This window comes from Phoca vitulina, unplaced genomic scaffold (genome assembly GCF_004348235.1).
Source record: "Phoca vitulina isolate PV1807 unplaced genomic scaffold, GSC_HSeal_1.0 scaffold1, whole genome shotgun sequence".
Taxonomy (NCBI): domain Eukaryota; kingdom Metazoa; phylum Chordata; class Mammalia; order Carnivora; family Phocidae; genus Phoca; species Phoca vitulina.
The window spans coordinates 18,201,283-18,217,224 of NW_022589704.1; the positions used below are offsets into that span (position 1 = coordinate 18,201,283).

Sequence of the window (15,942 nt, forward strand, 5' to 3'; positions counted from 1 at the left end):
ACAGGAAATAGAGGCCAAGCTGAACCAGCTTCCTGATGGCAGGGGAGCAGGAGAGACAAGGGAGGCCCCTGGGGGCTTGAGGAGCAGGACAAGGCCCAGGTCACAAGACCATGGATCCAGCAGGCAGGAGGGGAGTGGGGGTGGCCCCCAGGGGAGACGTGGGCCACCTGAGGAATCAGCCCAGGTACTGAATGGTGGGGTTCCCAGGACTGCAGAGGAACTGGGAACCAGGGTCACTAGCTCCCCCGAATCAGCTCTGAGGTAGAGTGCCCATTCACAGAGAACATGGCCAATGCCGGGGTTAGGAGCCGTGGAAATCAGTCTGGCTGGCTCCAATCCCAGGCCTGTCCCTTCTAGCTATGGCATGCTGGCAAGTACTAAGCCCTTCTGGCTCTCCCATTTCCTCATCTGTAAAGTGTGGCTTGTAGAATAACTCCGAGGCATAGAGCTAATGAACATCAAGTATTTAGTAGGTAGCTAAATGGTAGCCGGTTTACCTTAAGTATATATACTAGTAATGGATTCTCTGTCCAGTTTTATCAAATCCTGGCTCTAGCATTCATAACTGATATTGGACAAATACTTAGCCTCACTGCACCTCTATTTTGTCTGTAAAATGGGGATAATGTTATGCCAATCTCCAGGGCTACTGTGAAGATAAATTGGGGTAAAAAAAAGCACAGAAAGGACTGAGTTCACTGCTTGCATACAGCAAGCGCTCACTAAACGGCACGTAAGTGAGCGGAGGGGAGTGAACTGCTGCCCCCTCCGCGAGTAGCCCAAGGCCCGACCCAGGCCGCCACGGCGCCCTCACCCATGAACTCCAGCGTGCCCGTGCGGTGGCCAAGGGGTTGCAAGGCCTGGGGGTTGTAGGGCTGGGCGCTGCCGAAGTCCACAATCTTCAGGGCGTTGTCGGGAGCCAGCAGCAGGTTGTCGGGCTTGATGTCCAGGTGCAGCACGTGGCGGCCGTGGAGGTAGTCCAGGCCTTGCAGCAGCTGCACCACGTAGGTGGCCACGTCGTCCTCCGAGTACCGGAACCTGGGGGAGGGGGCGGGCCCAGGCGAAGCAGGTGACATCCCAGCTCAGCTCCCCCCACCCTCACTCCCAGCTCCCCCCCGGAACGCCCAGATCCCCCGCTTACCGGTCGCTGAGCCCACAGAGGAGCTCGCGGTTCCCGCAGCTCTCGGCGATGAGCACGAGATAGCGCGGGGTGATGTAGGCCTCGTGCAGCGCCATGAGCCGCTCGTGGTGCAACGTCCGCAGCACCTCATACTCCTGCAGGACGCGCCGCTTGCCCTCGGCCGCGTAGGGCACGATCTTAGCCACGAACGTCCGCCCGGTGGCATTCTCCCGGCATGCTCGCACCACCCCGAAGCGGCCCCTATGTGGACACCACGTGCTCAGAGGAAAGGAGCTGGGGAAACGGGGACCCCAGGGAGCAAGTATGCAGTGATTCTTAGTGTGGCCTCTGAAGTCCAATCCTAGGAACCTGGGTTGGAGTCTCAGCTCTGCCCCTCACTGGCTCTGTACCTCAGGCAAATCCCATAACCTTTCCAACCTCGGTTTTCCCGTCCGTGAAACGGGTGATGATAATAGTGCCACCTCTCTCTCTCTCTCTGAATTGTGAAGAGTAAATGACATCATATGGTTAAAGAGCTTAGCACAGTGCTGGCAGAAGAGATTTGAACTCAGTAGTGCCAGGCACCAGATCTCAGCCCCTCCCCAACCCTGTCCAGGGGAGTCTGGTCTTCTCTCCGCATCCCTGTGTTCCCTGCATCCCACTCACTCCCCCACTCCGTCCGCCTTCCCCTCCTGGACCCACTTACCTGGCCTTCTCCTCCAGGAAGGTGTAGGGTTTCTGTGGGGGCCCCTGCCGAAGAGTGGTGCCCTTCGGCCCAGGAGAGCTGGGGGGACCACCCACAGGGGAGCTGAGCAACTCCTTGGGCGGGCTGAGGCTTCGTACAGTCACCTTGGTGGGCTCAGGAGGAGGCTCGGGGGCTGGGGGTTCGGGGGCCGGGGGTGCAGACACAAAGGAGGTCACCATATACAGGGGGGTAGAGGAAGACGCTGGGTTCACCCCTTGAGGGGTGGAGGCTGGGGTTGGGGTCCCAGTGTCAGGGACGGAAGACTTGGGCTCACTGGGGGTGGCCTGGGCACTGGGTGGGGTGGGCTCTGCTTGCTGGGCAGGCTGCAGGCCCCTGTGCTTTCGTGGGGGGGTTTGGGGCGGTGGACCCACAGCCTTGAGTGAGGACAAGGCCTGGCTGGGGGGCGCTGGGGGAGATGAAGGGCTGAGAGCGACTGGCTGAGGGGCTGGGGGAGCGGGAGCGGGAGCTGGGGTGGGGGTCAGTGATGGGGCCAGTGAGGTAGGAGAGTGAGGAGGCGGGGCCCTGGCTGGCCCTGAGGTAACAGGGGCGTCCTGGTGAGCAGCAGATTGCAGAACTGAGGAATCTAAGTGAAGACAGAGAAAATCATCACTCTGATGCCCCGGGGGCAAAACCAGGGTGCTCAGGGGTCCCTCTGTTCTCTGGCCACCCCCCTACCTCGTCCCACTGACCTTGCATGCCCCTGACGATGACCTTCTCAGAAGGGTTGCTGAAAGGCCCTTGCCCAGCACGGTTGGCGCAGGCCACACGGAATCTCACGGGCACGCCGACTGGCAGGTTGGCCACGTTGTAGTAACAGTCGGGGATGCCTGAGCTCACAGGGTGCCAGATAGACTCCCCTGTGGGCAGCATGGGGGAGGGGCTGAGGCCACACAAGGGGTGGCCCAAGCTCCCAGGGCTATCTGTGAGGAGCCCAGGGAGGCCGATCGTCTCCTGGGCTTGTGCGCCTTCCGCCTTCTGCTCCCTCCCACCCCCCAGCCTGCCCTGTCCCTCACCATCCACCCGCCGCTCCAGCATGTACGTGCAAGGTGCCCGGCTGTCTCCTGGCTTCCAGAGCACCAACGCCGTGTCCTGGTAGGTCTGGGGCACCTCAGGAGGAGCTAACTTTCCTGGGATGCCTGGCAAGAGGAGGGGAGCCCCAGTGAGCTTAGGACCCTTCAAGCCCTACCCCACCATGGGCCATCACTGCCCCCCTGAGTCCCTGCCCCAGGCTCACGGGCCACAGCCACGGTACAGGAGCTGGTGATGCTGCCTAGGACATTGGTGGCTGAGCACTCATAGAGCCCAGCATGTCGCTTGCCCGCCCGGGGGATGCTCAGCAGCTGCCGTCCATCTTTGCAGGACACGATGATCACCGACGGCTCTGATCGCAGAGACTGCTTGTCTAGGGGCCGGGAGGAGCACAGGGGGCTGCTGAGTGAGACAGCATACGTGATCCTCCAGGCCCCCCCACGTTGCCCCCTCCCCTGAGCATCCCCTGGCCTTGGGGCCACTTGCCTACCCCCGCTCTGAGAGAGAAGTGTTCTTACCTTTCATCCAGGAGATGTGGGGTGTAGGGCAGGCCGCCGGCAGGCAGAGCAGGGTGGCTGCCTCTCCCTCCAGCAGCACCTGGTCCTTGAGTTTGATGTGGAAGACTGGGGGGAAATCTGGAGGGAGGACAGAGGTAGCCATGGGTCAACGGGAACCCCGGCTCATGGGCCGTGGAGGGACGGGGGGCTGTGTGGGAGAGCTCGTGCTGCCAGCAGGGAGCAGAGGGAAAGGTGGTCTCTTCCCAGTCAGATGTAGGAAGGAGAACCCCACACCAGGCCTTCGAGAATATTCTTTGGGGTGAGTATCACTTTCCCGGGGTGTAGAACTATCTTTTCCTTTCGTTGACTATGGAAGATGCTTGGGAGCTCCGCCGTATGTTTGTGAACCACTCGGAGCGGGGCCTGGTGCTAAGGAAGTGTTCTATAAGCACTGGTTAAGTAAAATAAAAACAGATACGGAAGCACTATGCTGATTAAAATTCTGCGATACCTACTCCCTCTGAGGCACCACAGGGCAAGTGACAGGAGCCAGTGACCTGAGCTGAGTCTCCTGGGATTGAACATCACGTTCAATCAAAATGTGTAGTCTCCAAAGATCTAAAGTCAAGGCAAATTCAGGGCACAGCTCCGAAGTGTGTCAGCCTCCCCGACCCCTCGTCCCACCTGGGGTCTGGGGACACGGTCTTAGACCTCATACATACTCCTTCAGGTCAGCTAAGTAGTGAGAGCTTCTGCAGGGACAAGAGACAGTACCTGAGTGACCCTGGACCATGTTTTGTCTGTGAATTGAGGAAAACGGTAACACGAAGCTCCTAGGCTTGCTGTGAGGATTGAGAGGCATGTGAAGGGCTGAGCATGTGTCTACCATACGACAAGTGCTCATAAGTGTTAGCTTTTATCGTTGATGTGCCCAGGTGAGGAGCTAGGGACAGACCCCCCAGAGAAAGAGGCTCTTTCAGCAAAGCTGGATTCCCAGCCAGCTGGTGAGTGCGCCCATGGCTGGGCTGTGGACGGGCCAAGGTCTTCCCTCCACTGCAGCGCCCCCCTGTGGCTCCTTGGTGTTATGAGGATTTGCCTTCCTGCTCCCTGGGAAGTCCCTTTAGAAAAATCCCGATCTGGACCAAGCCACTGGGGGGTGGGGTAAGAGGGGCAGAGAGAGCTGAGGGGTCCATACGCCTGGGAGCCCCAGCTACTGCCTGTCTGAGGAACTGGGAGGGAGTGGAGGTGGGGATAAGCTGGGCAGGGGAGGAACGCTCAGTTAGAGTGAGTATCAGGAGAGCCAGCGTGACGCCCCCAGTTTCACGCTATACTCCAGTGTTCCCCAAGGAGGGGTCCCACACCGAGGCTCCAACGACGCAAAGTAAATATAGTTTCATCCGTGGCCGCCTCCAGACCAAGTGAGGGTACTGGGTAGGGGGAAGAGAGAGGGGGGCCAGGAGGAGAGGTGAAAGGTGACCCCAGTTCAGCCCTACCAGTCCCTCCCCCATTCCCCCAGAGGCCAGCCCTAGTTGGTAAAGTGGACAGGGACAGCCTTCTTCCTGCAGGGAGGGGGGAGAGGATGAGGTAAGGGGACACTGCCTCGGCAGGAAATCAGCTGCACAAGCAAAATGGAGCTGGGAGAGAAGCCCCAGTGGGAAGGAATCAGCTGTCCCCAGGCCTCAGTGCTGGCTTCTCTCTCTGTCTTTCCTCGCCTGTTCCACCCCTGCCCCCACGGGCTGGCCTCCTCCCCTCCTCTTCCCTCGCTACAGGCCCTGCTGGACACGATCACCCCAAACCCAGCTGAGGCACAGCGGGAACAGTGCTGGGGAGTTTTATTAGGAAACTGGGGAAGAACGGAACTGGTGGCTGATAAAGATTCTGCACACAGCCTGGCTTGGACGGCCTGCTCCTCTCGCATGCTGGTCTGAGACACCTGGCCCCCTGAAGCCTTTGCCTGTGCTCCCTGAGTAATGATCCCTTTTCAGGTGGGGGACTGGGTGGCCCCAGGTGGAGAATACCTCTCTCCCTGCACACTGGGGCAGAGAAACAGAGCAGGGCATACCCCAAGTCCCTGTCCCCCCTACCCACTTCTCCCCCACACAGCACCTTCTGTAGCAGCAGGGAGGAGGGGGAAGGATAGCAAGGGTATTCAGGGCTACGGAGGAATGCAGGATTGGGGGCATGGTCCAGATTGTGGGCCTCTGGGCTGGGAGACAAAGAACGTCTTTGGGTGCCCATTCCAGCATACACACATGTGGAGGGGAGCTGTGGGGGCAGGGGAACTACGCACAGTTACAGAGACCTTTCAGGGTCTCTCAGGAGGGAGGACGCTAGCCAAAGAAAGGCAGGTGTCCCAAAGCCACCTCTTAGGGTCTGGCTGCAGAGACCCACACAGCCCAGCTCTCTGGCCCCTCCATGTACTATACCAGCTCTGTGACTTGGATGAGCTCCTTAGCATGGCTAAGCCTACTTCCTCACCGGTGACATAGGGACAGTGGTAAGAATAGTTCCCAAACAACGTGTGAGGGTTCGATGAGGCGGCGCTTGTAACACGCTTACGAGGACACTCAGCATCACCAGTTAGTGGAATTAGTTAATGCGATTATTATTGTTGTTTTCCTGATTCCAGGTCCCTTTGACTACTCCCAGCTGCGACTGCCCCTGGGGCGGGGAGGGGGCTACTCACCCAGCTGGCCTCTATTACCTGACTCGCTGCGCACATACTGGTGACCCAAATCCTCCTGGGCACCGGCAGAGAGGTTTGGCTGTGATAACCCCTTGTCCTTTCGCAGCCGAGAGAGGCCCCAGCGCCGCCGGCTTCGGCTTTCCCCAGGAGCTGTGAAGACCCAGACCCATAAGCACTTGCCCACCCTCCCTGCGGCCGGCGGCCCAGAGAAGCCAAGAACTTGTAGCCCCCCCCCCCGCACCCCCCACCCCACTGGCCTCTGCCCCTCAGCCTCCCCGCGCCCAAGGCCCGCCAAGTCCATCCTCAGGGCCTCCAGCTCCTTCTCCCAGAGCCCCTCTCCAGCGCGCCCACGCTCCTCGGCGCTCTGCACCGGTCATCCCGGCTCCGCACCCTCACCCCGGCCACTCGTGTTCACACATTCACCTGCCACGCCCCTCGGACCGCCCCGCTCCCTCACCTGAGGAGCCGGACGTGGCGCTGGCCTCGGAGCCCAGGGACTCTGCGGAGGGAGTGCTGGCGCCGGCCTGGGCCGCCAGCTGGTTGTGCGGGAGGCCGAGGCGCCGCAGACTCTCGCCCTCCGACGTGGCCCTGCGCAGCCGTCCGAACAGCGGCGTGCTGCGGCCCGACGCGCCCCCCGACTCCTCGCTGCTGCCGCTGCGCTGCAGCCGGCTGGACAGCCGCTCCAGAGTGGAGCTCAGCCGCCGGCGCACCGCCAGCACCGGGGAGCCCCGCGCCGAGCTGCCGCCCTCCGAGCTCTCCCCGTCCCCCGCGCGGGCCTCCCAGGCCGGGTGGCGCTGCGCCGGCGGGGTCCGCCGCAGACGCTGGGACAGCGACAGCGAGAGGCGGCGGACGAGGCCCGGCTCCCCGACCGCCCTGAGGTCCTGCACGGAGCGGGAGCGCTCGGGCCGTCGGACCAGCTCCAGGGGCGTCCCCGCTGGGCTGGGCCGGTACATGCCGTCCTCCTCCTGGGCCCCGCGGAAGGGGCCGCGCTCCTCCGAGCGCGAGCGGCTCAGCAGTCGCAGCCCCCGCGACAGGGGCGACTCACGGCTGCGCTTGAACTTGGCCTCGAACACGGCCTCTGACTCCAGGTTCTCGATGCTGCTGCTGAGACTGCTACCTGGCCGGCGGGGCACTGTGGGGACCCGAGCTTTCTCGGCTAGCACGGGGTGCGCCCCAGCTGTAGGCGCGCGCTTCTCTGAGGCTCCTGGAGGTGGGGAGGCCACCCGGGCGAACACCGCCGGGTGGGGTCTGGGCTCCGAGGGAGGTGCCCCGGGGCCGTGCAGGGGGCCTTGCGTGTGGCCTGACAGCTGGAGCGACTGCATGATATGGGCATAGGGTGTGGTGGGGGGCGCTGGGGTTTGCGGAGCCAGGGCGGGCTGTGTAGGCTTGGGGGCTGGGACTGGCTCTAGCGTGGACTTTGGGGCCTTGTCTTGGGCAGGCTGGGGTGCCAAGGGCTGTGGGGCATCACTGGGTGTGGCAGCAGGAGGTTCCAAAGACTTGGGGACACTGGATTTGGGGACACTGGGTTTGGAGGCACTGGGCCTCGCAGGGCTGGGTGGCTGGGCCTCGCTGAGGGCAGACAAGGAGGGAGACTCCTGTAGCCTGCGGGCCCCAAGCCTGGCCACAGGGATCTCGAGGGGCGCCCCAGCACGGCGGTGCCGGCCCCGGGGCTCCGCCTCACCCTGCGAGAAGCTGCTACTCTTCTGCAGGCCCCGTGTCTCGGGTGGGGGCTGGTGGCGAGGTGCTGCCTCGCTGGACGCAGCCCGGGCCAGCCGGGGATCCCGGGCACGGCCCCCCAAGCTCTCTAACAGGGGGCCCCTGAGGCCACTGACCTTACCATCCTCAGGGCCTCCCCGCAACAGCCGTTGGCGCAGGGCCTGCAGCCTCTGGGCATACTCGCCCTCCCCCAGGCCTCCCCGGGTCAGGCGGGTGGCCCCCGGGCTGGGGCTTCGGCGCTGCGGCAGCTCCACGGAGGCTGCCTTGTGCAGGCCCCGGCCCGGCTCCCTCGGCCCGGCCCGGGGCAGGGCGCTCTCAGCAGAGCTGCCCCTCCGGAGCTCTCTCCGCTGGGGGCTGGACCCAGCTTGGGGCTCCCGGCCTGGGGAGGGGAGGGCCTGAGGGCTGGGGGCCTCCTGGTCCTGAGAGGGGGCCCTTCCCTGCTCCTGCCAGTCCATGGGGGTGGCAGCCCCAGCCTCTGGGGTCCCCAGGGCCTCATCTTCAGTGGGAATGTCGGTGAGGGACACCCGGGAGCCCGAGAACTCGGGCTGCAGTGGTCGGGGCACTGAGGGCAGCTCCTCTAGCTCTTCCTCTTCAGAGTCGGAGGAGGATGAGAGCCCCCCGCTGGGGAGTGGTCTTCTGGGTACGGCTACCCACACCCGCTCTGGGGGTGCCCGCAGCAGCTCAGGGATGGGGCGCAGCACCAGGTGGCACTTGTAGCTGATCTGGGAGCGCTGGGGACAGGGTACTGGGGTCAGACCTGACAGGGACCCCTGGCGCCAGACTGAGCCACGCAAGCCCACCTCAGGCCCCGTGGAGAAGACCCAGGGTAGGCAGAGGGTCAGGGAACGGAGTGAAGCTGGGGGCTGAGAGAATAGAAAGTGGATGAAGATAGATGAGCAGAAAGCAAGGGTACACGATAGAAACACAGCAGGGTTAGAGAGAAAAGCTGCAGAGTGAGAAGGTGGGAAGCGCGGAGGGAGGGCCTGGGCGGACTCACCTGCCACCTCCGCCGGGAAAGGAACAGCTTGAGGTGATCCGTGCTCACCTCTGCGCCCTTTGCCTGTGTCTGCAAACCCAGGAAAGAGGGCCTGAGGAAAAGTCCTCTGTCAACCTAGACCCTCAAAGTTTGGCAGTGGAGAGACAAAGTCCACAGGAGGGGACAGTGGACTGAGCAGCATGGAGTCTGGGCTCCTGGGGGTTCCCTCCCCTTCAGATCTGTCACAACTCCCACAGCCAAGGTGCCTGTGTATGGACAAAATCCCTGAGCCTATGCGGAGAGGCAGAACATCAGTGGCTCTTGGGGTGGGCTTTGGGGCTTACACCAGGGCTCAAGGCCCCATCTGGGTACATTGGCTGCCCTCGGGAGCATGTGCTTAGGCCCCTGGCCTGGGCTCTGCTCCCCAGCTCACCATCTGTCCCCATGGCGAGCCAGCGTCCCGACATCTGGAGCTTTGGTGGGCCAGACCGACACGGATGCTTCCCTCAGCCACCCACCCAGGCTGTCCTTTTCAGAGCTCATTTATGATCCGAGAGCCCAGGCTCATACTCCAAAAGACAGATGACCTCAACCTTCAGTTGACCCAGCACAACACTCAATGGATGGTTTATTCAGTCACTCTTTCTGGGTCATCTGCTGGACCTCACTCCTCTGCCTGGCATTGTCCCCTGCACTGCTGGAGTTTGAAGATGAATGAGTGAGAGTTCTGGCCTCACAGAGCTCAAAACCAAGAGGCCAAGCCAGCCAGGCCACCCACCAACCACAGTGCAAGACAGAGGTGGATGCACAGGAGTGAGGAGGACCGGGGCTGGTCTCGAGAGGCAGGTAAAAGCCTGATGAGGATCCCCCCCAGGATGGGGGGCGCCCAGACCTGTGCCTTGGAGTCCATGATACCCCAGCTTGAGCCTCAGTTTCCTTATTAGCAAAATAGGAGTAATAATGTCTTCCTTCACGGAGCTCTTGTGAGGCTAACTGACCGCGTGTATATAAACTGCCTATCGTGACTACTGCACACAGTAGGCACTCAATAAATGGAGCCGTTAACAATGTTCCCTCTCCTCCCACCTCTTGTACCACTACCTTGCAAGACTAGACTCACTTTGAACCAAGGATGTTCTAGGGTCTCCTGTGCAGTCGGCCTCCTGTAAAGGAATGAGGATTCAGTGTGCCAGCCTATAAATGGGAACACAGGGCCAGCAAGGAGTTGGGAGACTGAATGTCTAAGGGCAGAGGCTGGGGCAGGGGTGGGGGCTGGCATGAGGGGACTCTGCCCTCAGGGGGCTCCTCAGGGCCCGGTACTCACAGCCGGTCCTGCACCAGCACTTTGATAAGGAAGCCCCGGGCCTCCCTGCTCAGGCTCAGAAATGTGGTCTCCTCGAAGGCCACGTTATAGTTTCGAATGTTCATCAATGTTGTCCGATCGTTTTCCCCAACAAACGGGGAGATTCCCGTCAGACTGCAGAGGAAGAGGGTGCTGGCATGAGAGGTGGGCAGGACCCCAGGGCTGAGGCAGAGGCTCCTGAGGGATGCCAGGGGCTGGGGACAGGTGGAGGCCCCCGGGGCTATGGGGAAGGCAGAGGTTGAGTGAGTCTGAGGAGAGGGTAGTCTTTCAGACTCTTACCTGTCCTGCCCGCCCCCACTCCCCAATAGGTGAGGAGGCAGTACTGTCTTGAGAACTGGACACACAGCTCCCTGCCCTGGGCCCATGCTTTAGAGGACCTGTTTTTTCCCTCTAGTCATGGCCTGTTCCTGAGGTGAGGAGTCTGTGCCTAGGGGATATGCCACCCTGAGCCTGAGCCTCCCCCTTCTAGTGCCTGTTCTGACCACTCAGGGCCTCCTAGTGCCCTGCCTAGATGGCACTAAGCCGGTGCTGGCCTCTCTCTGTCCAGCCTCCCAAGCAGGCTGCCAGCATGCCTGCCCCTTACGGACGAGCATGGTGGTAGAGAGAGCTTAGCCTCGCAGGCTAGGGCATTCCCCCCCATTCATGCATGAGGCCCCTTGCAGTGCAGGAAGGAGCAGGGGTGTGGAAGAGAAGGGGTGGGCTGCAATCCCCAAGCTGCTCTCCCGTCCCAGGCTCTGCAAATGTTAGGGGTCGGCCTGCTAGGAGATCATTGGAAACTGGGGTCCTGAGTGCAGAGGGGTCCTTACCAGAGGAAGGCAACAACGCCCACAGGCCTGTGAGGAAAGGAGAGTAATAGATGGGTAAGTGGACAGCCCACCACGCACCAGAAGGGAACAGTTTTCTACTACCATTAATCTAGTGAGGAGTGGCCTCACGGGGACAGATGGGCACAAGGCTGCCTCCTCCGGGAGGACTCTCAACCAAGAGGTCCTGAGGTCCCTGGAGGAGTCAAGGGTCATGGCAGGGCCAGCCCAGGAAGCCCACAGGAGTCTGGGAACCAAGGGGCCGTGCGTGCCTCACTGCGGGGAGGCAAGGTGGCTACAGAGGAGAAGGCCCCACACCTAGGGGAGATCAGGAGCCAAGGCTGGACAGGGCTAAGGCCTTGAGTGACTGGGTCAATTCTGATGAGGGGCAGGTAGTAACATGGGCAACAGATCCCCGTGAGCTATGCCACGGACCTACTGCCAGAGAAGGAAGCTGGACTTGGTGAAGGTCCTCTCTGCCAGTGAGCAAGTCCCCACCCAGCATGGCACTGAGAGAAGCTGGCCCGGTCCACCCTGGCAGCCCGGTGTGCCAGCATTATTACCAGATGTCGGTGACTCCAGACACAGGGGTCTGATTGACGATCTCGGGGGCCACGAACTCAGGTGTGCCGTATTGGCAGTACTGGGGTTCTCCCGGAGTCAGCTCCTGGGCATTCCCAAAGTCACAGATCCTCACCTGCTCTTCACCCTCTGCACCATCCCATACCAACAGGTTCTCAGGCTGCAGAACGCAAGGGAACGCAGGGGAGCTGAGTGAAGGGGGGAGGATGGCCCCCTGCCTGCCTCCCACAGGGGCCGCCTGCTCCCCATCCCCACTTGCACCTCACCTTGACATCCAAGTGCAGCACATGGTTCTGGTGCAGGTAGCATATTCCCTCTAGCACTTGCTGCATGTAGGCCCGGATCTGTGGAAACGGGAGGCCCAAGGTCCGTGGGGAAAGGGTAGGGTATTATGTTTGATCACTGCCAGAGCAGTGGCAAGAGGTCAGGCCATGCCTGAGAAGTGGCCTTCATATGGCTGGTGGAGACAGGTGAAACACAGATTTGAGGTTTCTGAGATCTAGGGCCTCCAAGTACAGCTGCACAGGTTGCACACAGCACAATTATAGGAGGGAACCATTTACATTATAATAAATCGAACTGTGCAGTGCACAATTTATACAGCCCTACATGGCAGGACAGCAGTGAGACTGAATAGAGTCTAGGTGGGGCTCCTTCTGAGAGAAATGTCTGGGGAATGTCTATGTGAGGAGACCGGGAAACAACAGAAGTAGGGGCCACCACTTCCCCTGGCCTACTCCTGGCACAGATGGCAGGCCCAGGACCCACCCCCCTCAGTTCTCAGAGCTCAGGTGGGTAAACACCAGTGCCCAACCCGACCCCTACCACCCACTGCCCTCACCTCAGACTCACACACGGTGGGTTTCCTGGCCATTCGCTCCAGCAGCTCCTCTGTGCATCTGTGTCCCGGATCAAGGAGAAGAGTGACCAGTGCCAACTTCTGGGCCCTCCCTGGGCAGTGCCCTCCACCCCTAGAGCTCAAGTCAGATCCCAGCTCTGCAGAGTTCTCCTTCCCCTTCAAACACATCTAATACCAGTTCCCAGTTGTGTCTCCACCCTTCCCCCCACAGCCCTGCCATCATCTGGGTGCATAGATAGGACCCCCCTGCTTGACCTCTCATTTGCTGCAGGATCTGAGGCAAATCACTCAACCTCTCTGAGCCTAGGTTCCCTCAGGCGTAAAATGGGGATGACATCTCCTCTCAACCACCCTGTTAGGTATTTGAAAAGATCAAGTTAGAGCAGAATTTTGTTGACCATGGATGGACCTTCCTGCCTCTATTTGAGAACGACCCAGAAGCCCATGACAGGTAACAGCAGGGCATTTTGCTGAGGTCTGGGTTCTCCCAGTGCAGACTGGGAGGCGGGTATGAAGGATATGGTCACCCTGCTAACGGGAGGGATAAGCTGACCACCCAGCATCCTTAGCACAGTGTGCCTCTGTTTAACCAGAGCCATCATAAAAGGATAAAATCCATTCTTTGGGAAAACAGCCTCCCAAATACAATAGTGCTGAGGCTCATCTGAAAAGGGGTCACTTTGAATGTTCGGATACACTGTACTGCATTTCGTGCACACACCTTTTGTTAGCGGTGTGACCTTGGATGAGCTACTTAACCTCTCTCTACCTCAGTTTTATCATTTGTAAAATGGGGATAATAAAAGGGGCACCTGGGTGGCTCAGTCGGTTGAGCACCCGACTCCTGGTTTCGGCTCAGGTCATGATTTCAGGGTTGTGGGATCAAGCCCCACATCAGGCTCTGTGCTCAGCACAGAGTCTGCTTGGGAGTGTCTCCCTCTCCGTCTGTCCCTCCCCCGTCTCTCTAAAATAAATTTAAAAATCTGAAAAAAATGGGCATAAAAAGATTCCATGAGATAGGCATACACAAGGATAAAGTAGGTTAATAGTTGTCAAACTCATAGAGGCTGCCAGGCACACACCGAATGCTATGTAAGTTTAAGCTAAGAAAAGGTGATGGAGGGAGGGGTGCTAAAAACTGTTGGTTTTTGCAGAAGTCTCCAGACTCTACTCTGTAAAGTCCCCACAAGATGCCTTCAGAACTCCCAACTGTCCATGGGAACATTTCACAAAAGTCGTTCGGCGCCGCCTATCAATGGGACCACTTTGTAAAGTGTAAAACATGTTGCTGATTGGCCACATGTCCCCTACCCACCCAGCCTATCCCAGGATACAGCTCGGTGACAATGACCAGTCCCCGACGCCTCTCAAAGGCCTCATGGAAGTAGAGGACACAGTCATGCTGGAGCCGGGCCAGCAGCCGGGCCTCTCGCCATGCTGATGCCTTTGGCTTGGTCTGGCTGGGGATGAACTTGGCCGCAAACTCCAGGCCGGAGCTTCGCTCCACCACGCGCCGCAGGTAGGAGAAGGCACCCCTGGGTGATGACACAGGGAGGTGAGGGGCTCGTGGTAGCCCCGGCACTCCCCGGCCTCCGAGCCTCAGACCCAGGCCCCCTTTGGCCCCCAGGCACCGCACCCCTCCTAGCCCCACACCTGCCAATCTCTTGATGGATGTCGTAGAAGTCGCTGAGTCTCCTTCCTCGCTGTTCCTCGGCTTCCCCAGCCCCCTCTACCTCCATGGCTGTCTGAGCTGGAGAGACATGCCTGGTGTTAGGTGGGGAGGGCAACAGAGGAATGAGGGCACAGACAGGGCCAGGCAGGGCAGATGGAGGAGACAAAACAAGGGCAAGAATGGTGGGGGCCCGAGGTGGGGTGCCAGGGCTGGAAGATAGGGGTGGTGTAGGAGCCAAGGGCCTGGTGAGTGGCTCCTGGCCCGGGGCTCACGTCACCTTCCCCAAGAATAAGTGCTTTGCCCCCTCCCCTTGCACGCGAGCGCACCTGAACGCACAGCCAGCTCGGCTTTGCAGGAGACTTCCCCAGCCGGGTTCCGAGCGGTGCAGGTATAGACACCCCCATCCTGGGGCCCCGTGCTGAGCACCACCAGGGAGCACTCGTTCTCTTCATACACGAAGCTCACGTGGCTACTCTCGGGCAGCAGCACCTCATCCTGCGGAGGTGGCCGTCACCTCCAGCCCACGCCTGGCTTTACCGCTACCTGGGACCCACCTTTATCTCCATGCCGGAGACCCAGTTTCATCCCTAACTCAGGCCAGGAACCCTTCTACCCCAGGGCCCAATATTATCTCTGTCCCAAGGGCCTTGTTCCCTTCAGCACCCCAAATCAGCTCCACTTTTATCCCCCACTAATAGCCCTGCACCCCCCCCATTAGTCCCCTGGTCCTGAAACAGCCACCAGCATCACACAGAACCCTGGGTCCCACTCTCTGCTCCTAGCCACACCTCTGAAAACACCTTTGTTCTTCTCTGTCCAGGCCCCCCTCCTCCTAAGGTGGCCAAGCCTCCTCCTGTGCAGAAATCCCTCCTCCCTGACCTCCAGGCTCCCAGCCAGCCCCACGCTGGAACCCCCGCCAGGCCTTTGTCACCCCCTGACCTTGTACCACATGATGTCTGGCAGTGGTTTCCCCTCAACCACCACAGCGAAGCGAGCGGTTTCCCCAGCCCCCACCTCCACGTCCTCCATGATGGACTCAAACCGAGGGGCCTCTGAAACACAGGGGTGAGGGTGGGGAAGAGAGGGTGACCACACTGGGGTCACGAGGTCCTGCCTTCTCAAGTCCCTCTCCAAGCCCTCCCTCAGCAACTGACTCAGGCAGAACACCAGACCCCCCTCCACTCCCTGACACCTCCCAGAGCCCCAGCACCCCACCCCTTGAGGCTCTCAAACTCGGCCCCTGGGAACACCAGAGTTCCTAGCCTGGACCAAGTTCTCTCCCCGTATATCCGCACGTGATGTTCTCCAAATCTCAGAAAACCTAAGCCACGGGGTGCAGCCTTGCTTTGTTGGACCATCAGTGTTCATTTGCCAGCTTTGAAACCAGGAGATCTTCACACACAAAAGAAATCTAGATTTCCTGCCTCTCTGGAAAAATCAGGATTGGCCACCCTGAGAGCCTCTTCCCTCACTCATTAATGGGCTGGCGCCGAGTGGCTCGATGCTGCCCTCTGTGGGTGACCGCCCTTCCGCACAGCCCGACCTCCGGCTTTACCGTCCTGCGCCCTGCAGGCAGCTCAGGCTGTGACCCTGAATTAAATTCACCGATGGCATTGCCTCTATCTTGATGTTTTCTCTCTGCATCTTATTTAAATGTTTAAGGGGGCTTTTACCAGCCGGGAGATGGCAAGACGAACAAACAGACACTGATTCTCAGCTTAGCTCTCCCACACGTGACTGTGATTTCATTCTCTAAGCATATCATTCGGTCATGTTATTTCCTGGCGAAGTGGCTTCTAATTCTCAGGATGGAATTAAATACGTATTCCAGCGTGCTTTGTGGAGGAACCTGTGACTGCCCAGTGCCCACCCTCCTGGGCATGTTTGAGGATCT

At 60.0% G+C, this 15,942-nt stretch overlaps 1 protein-coding gene across 5 annotated transcripts in view; it reads right to left on the minus strand.

The window, feature by feature from the left end:
* Positions 1-15,942, minus strand: part of SPEG (striated muscle enriched protein kinase) — a 49,005-nt gene that overhangs the window by 1,836 nt on the left and 31,227 nt on the right. For all 5 annotated transcript variants that reach the window (XM_032401500.1, XM_032401536.1, XM_032401508.1 and 2 more), the window contains 20 exons: positions 14,988-15,100; positions 14,375-14,543; positions 14,030-14,126; positions 13,711-13,911; positions 12,359-12,416; positions 11,784-11,861; positions 11,499-11,677; positions 10,939-10,965; positions 10,094-10,246; positions 9,890-9,932; positions 8,791-8,859; positions 6,535-8,524; positions 6,096-6,227; positions 3,413-3,529; positions 3,100-3,267; positions 2,879-3,001; positions 2,555-2,722; positions 1,827-2,448; positions 1,142-1,381; positions 815-1,038 (listed from right to left, as the gene is read on the minus strand). In XM_032401500.1, coding sequence (XP_032257391.1) covers positions 815-1,038; positions 1,142-1,381; positions 1,827-2,448; positions 2,555-2,722; positions 2,879-3,001; positions 3,100-3,267; positions 3,413-3,529; positions 6,096-6,227; positions 6,535-8,524; positions 8,791-8,859; positions 9,890-9,932; positions 10,094-10,246; positions 10,939-10,965; positions 11,499-11,677; positions 11,784-11,861; positions 12,359-12,416; positions 13,711-13,911; positions 14,030-14,126; positions 14,375-14,543; positions 14,988-15,100 — 4,971 coding nt within the window. The remainder of the gene's footprint in view (positions 1-814; positions 1,039-1,141; positions 1,382-1,826; positions 2,449-2,554; positions 2,723-2,878; positions 3,002-3,099; positions 3,268-3,412; positions 3,530-6,095; positions 6,228-6,534; positions 8,525-8,790; positions 8,860-9,889; positions 9,933-10,093; positions 10,247-10,938; positions 10,966-11,498; positions 11,678-11,783; positions 11,862-12,358; positions 12,417-13,710; positions 13,912-14,029; positions 14,127-14,374; positions 14,544-14,987; positions 15,101-15,942) is intronic.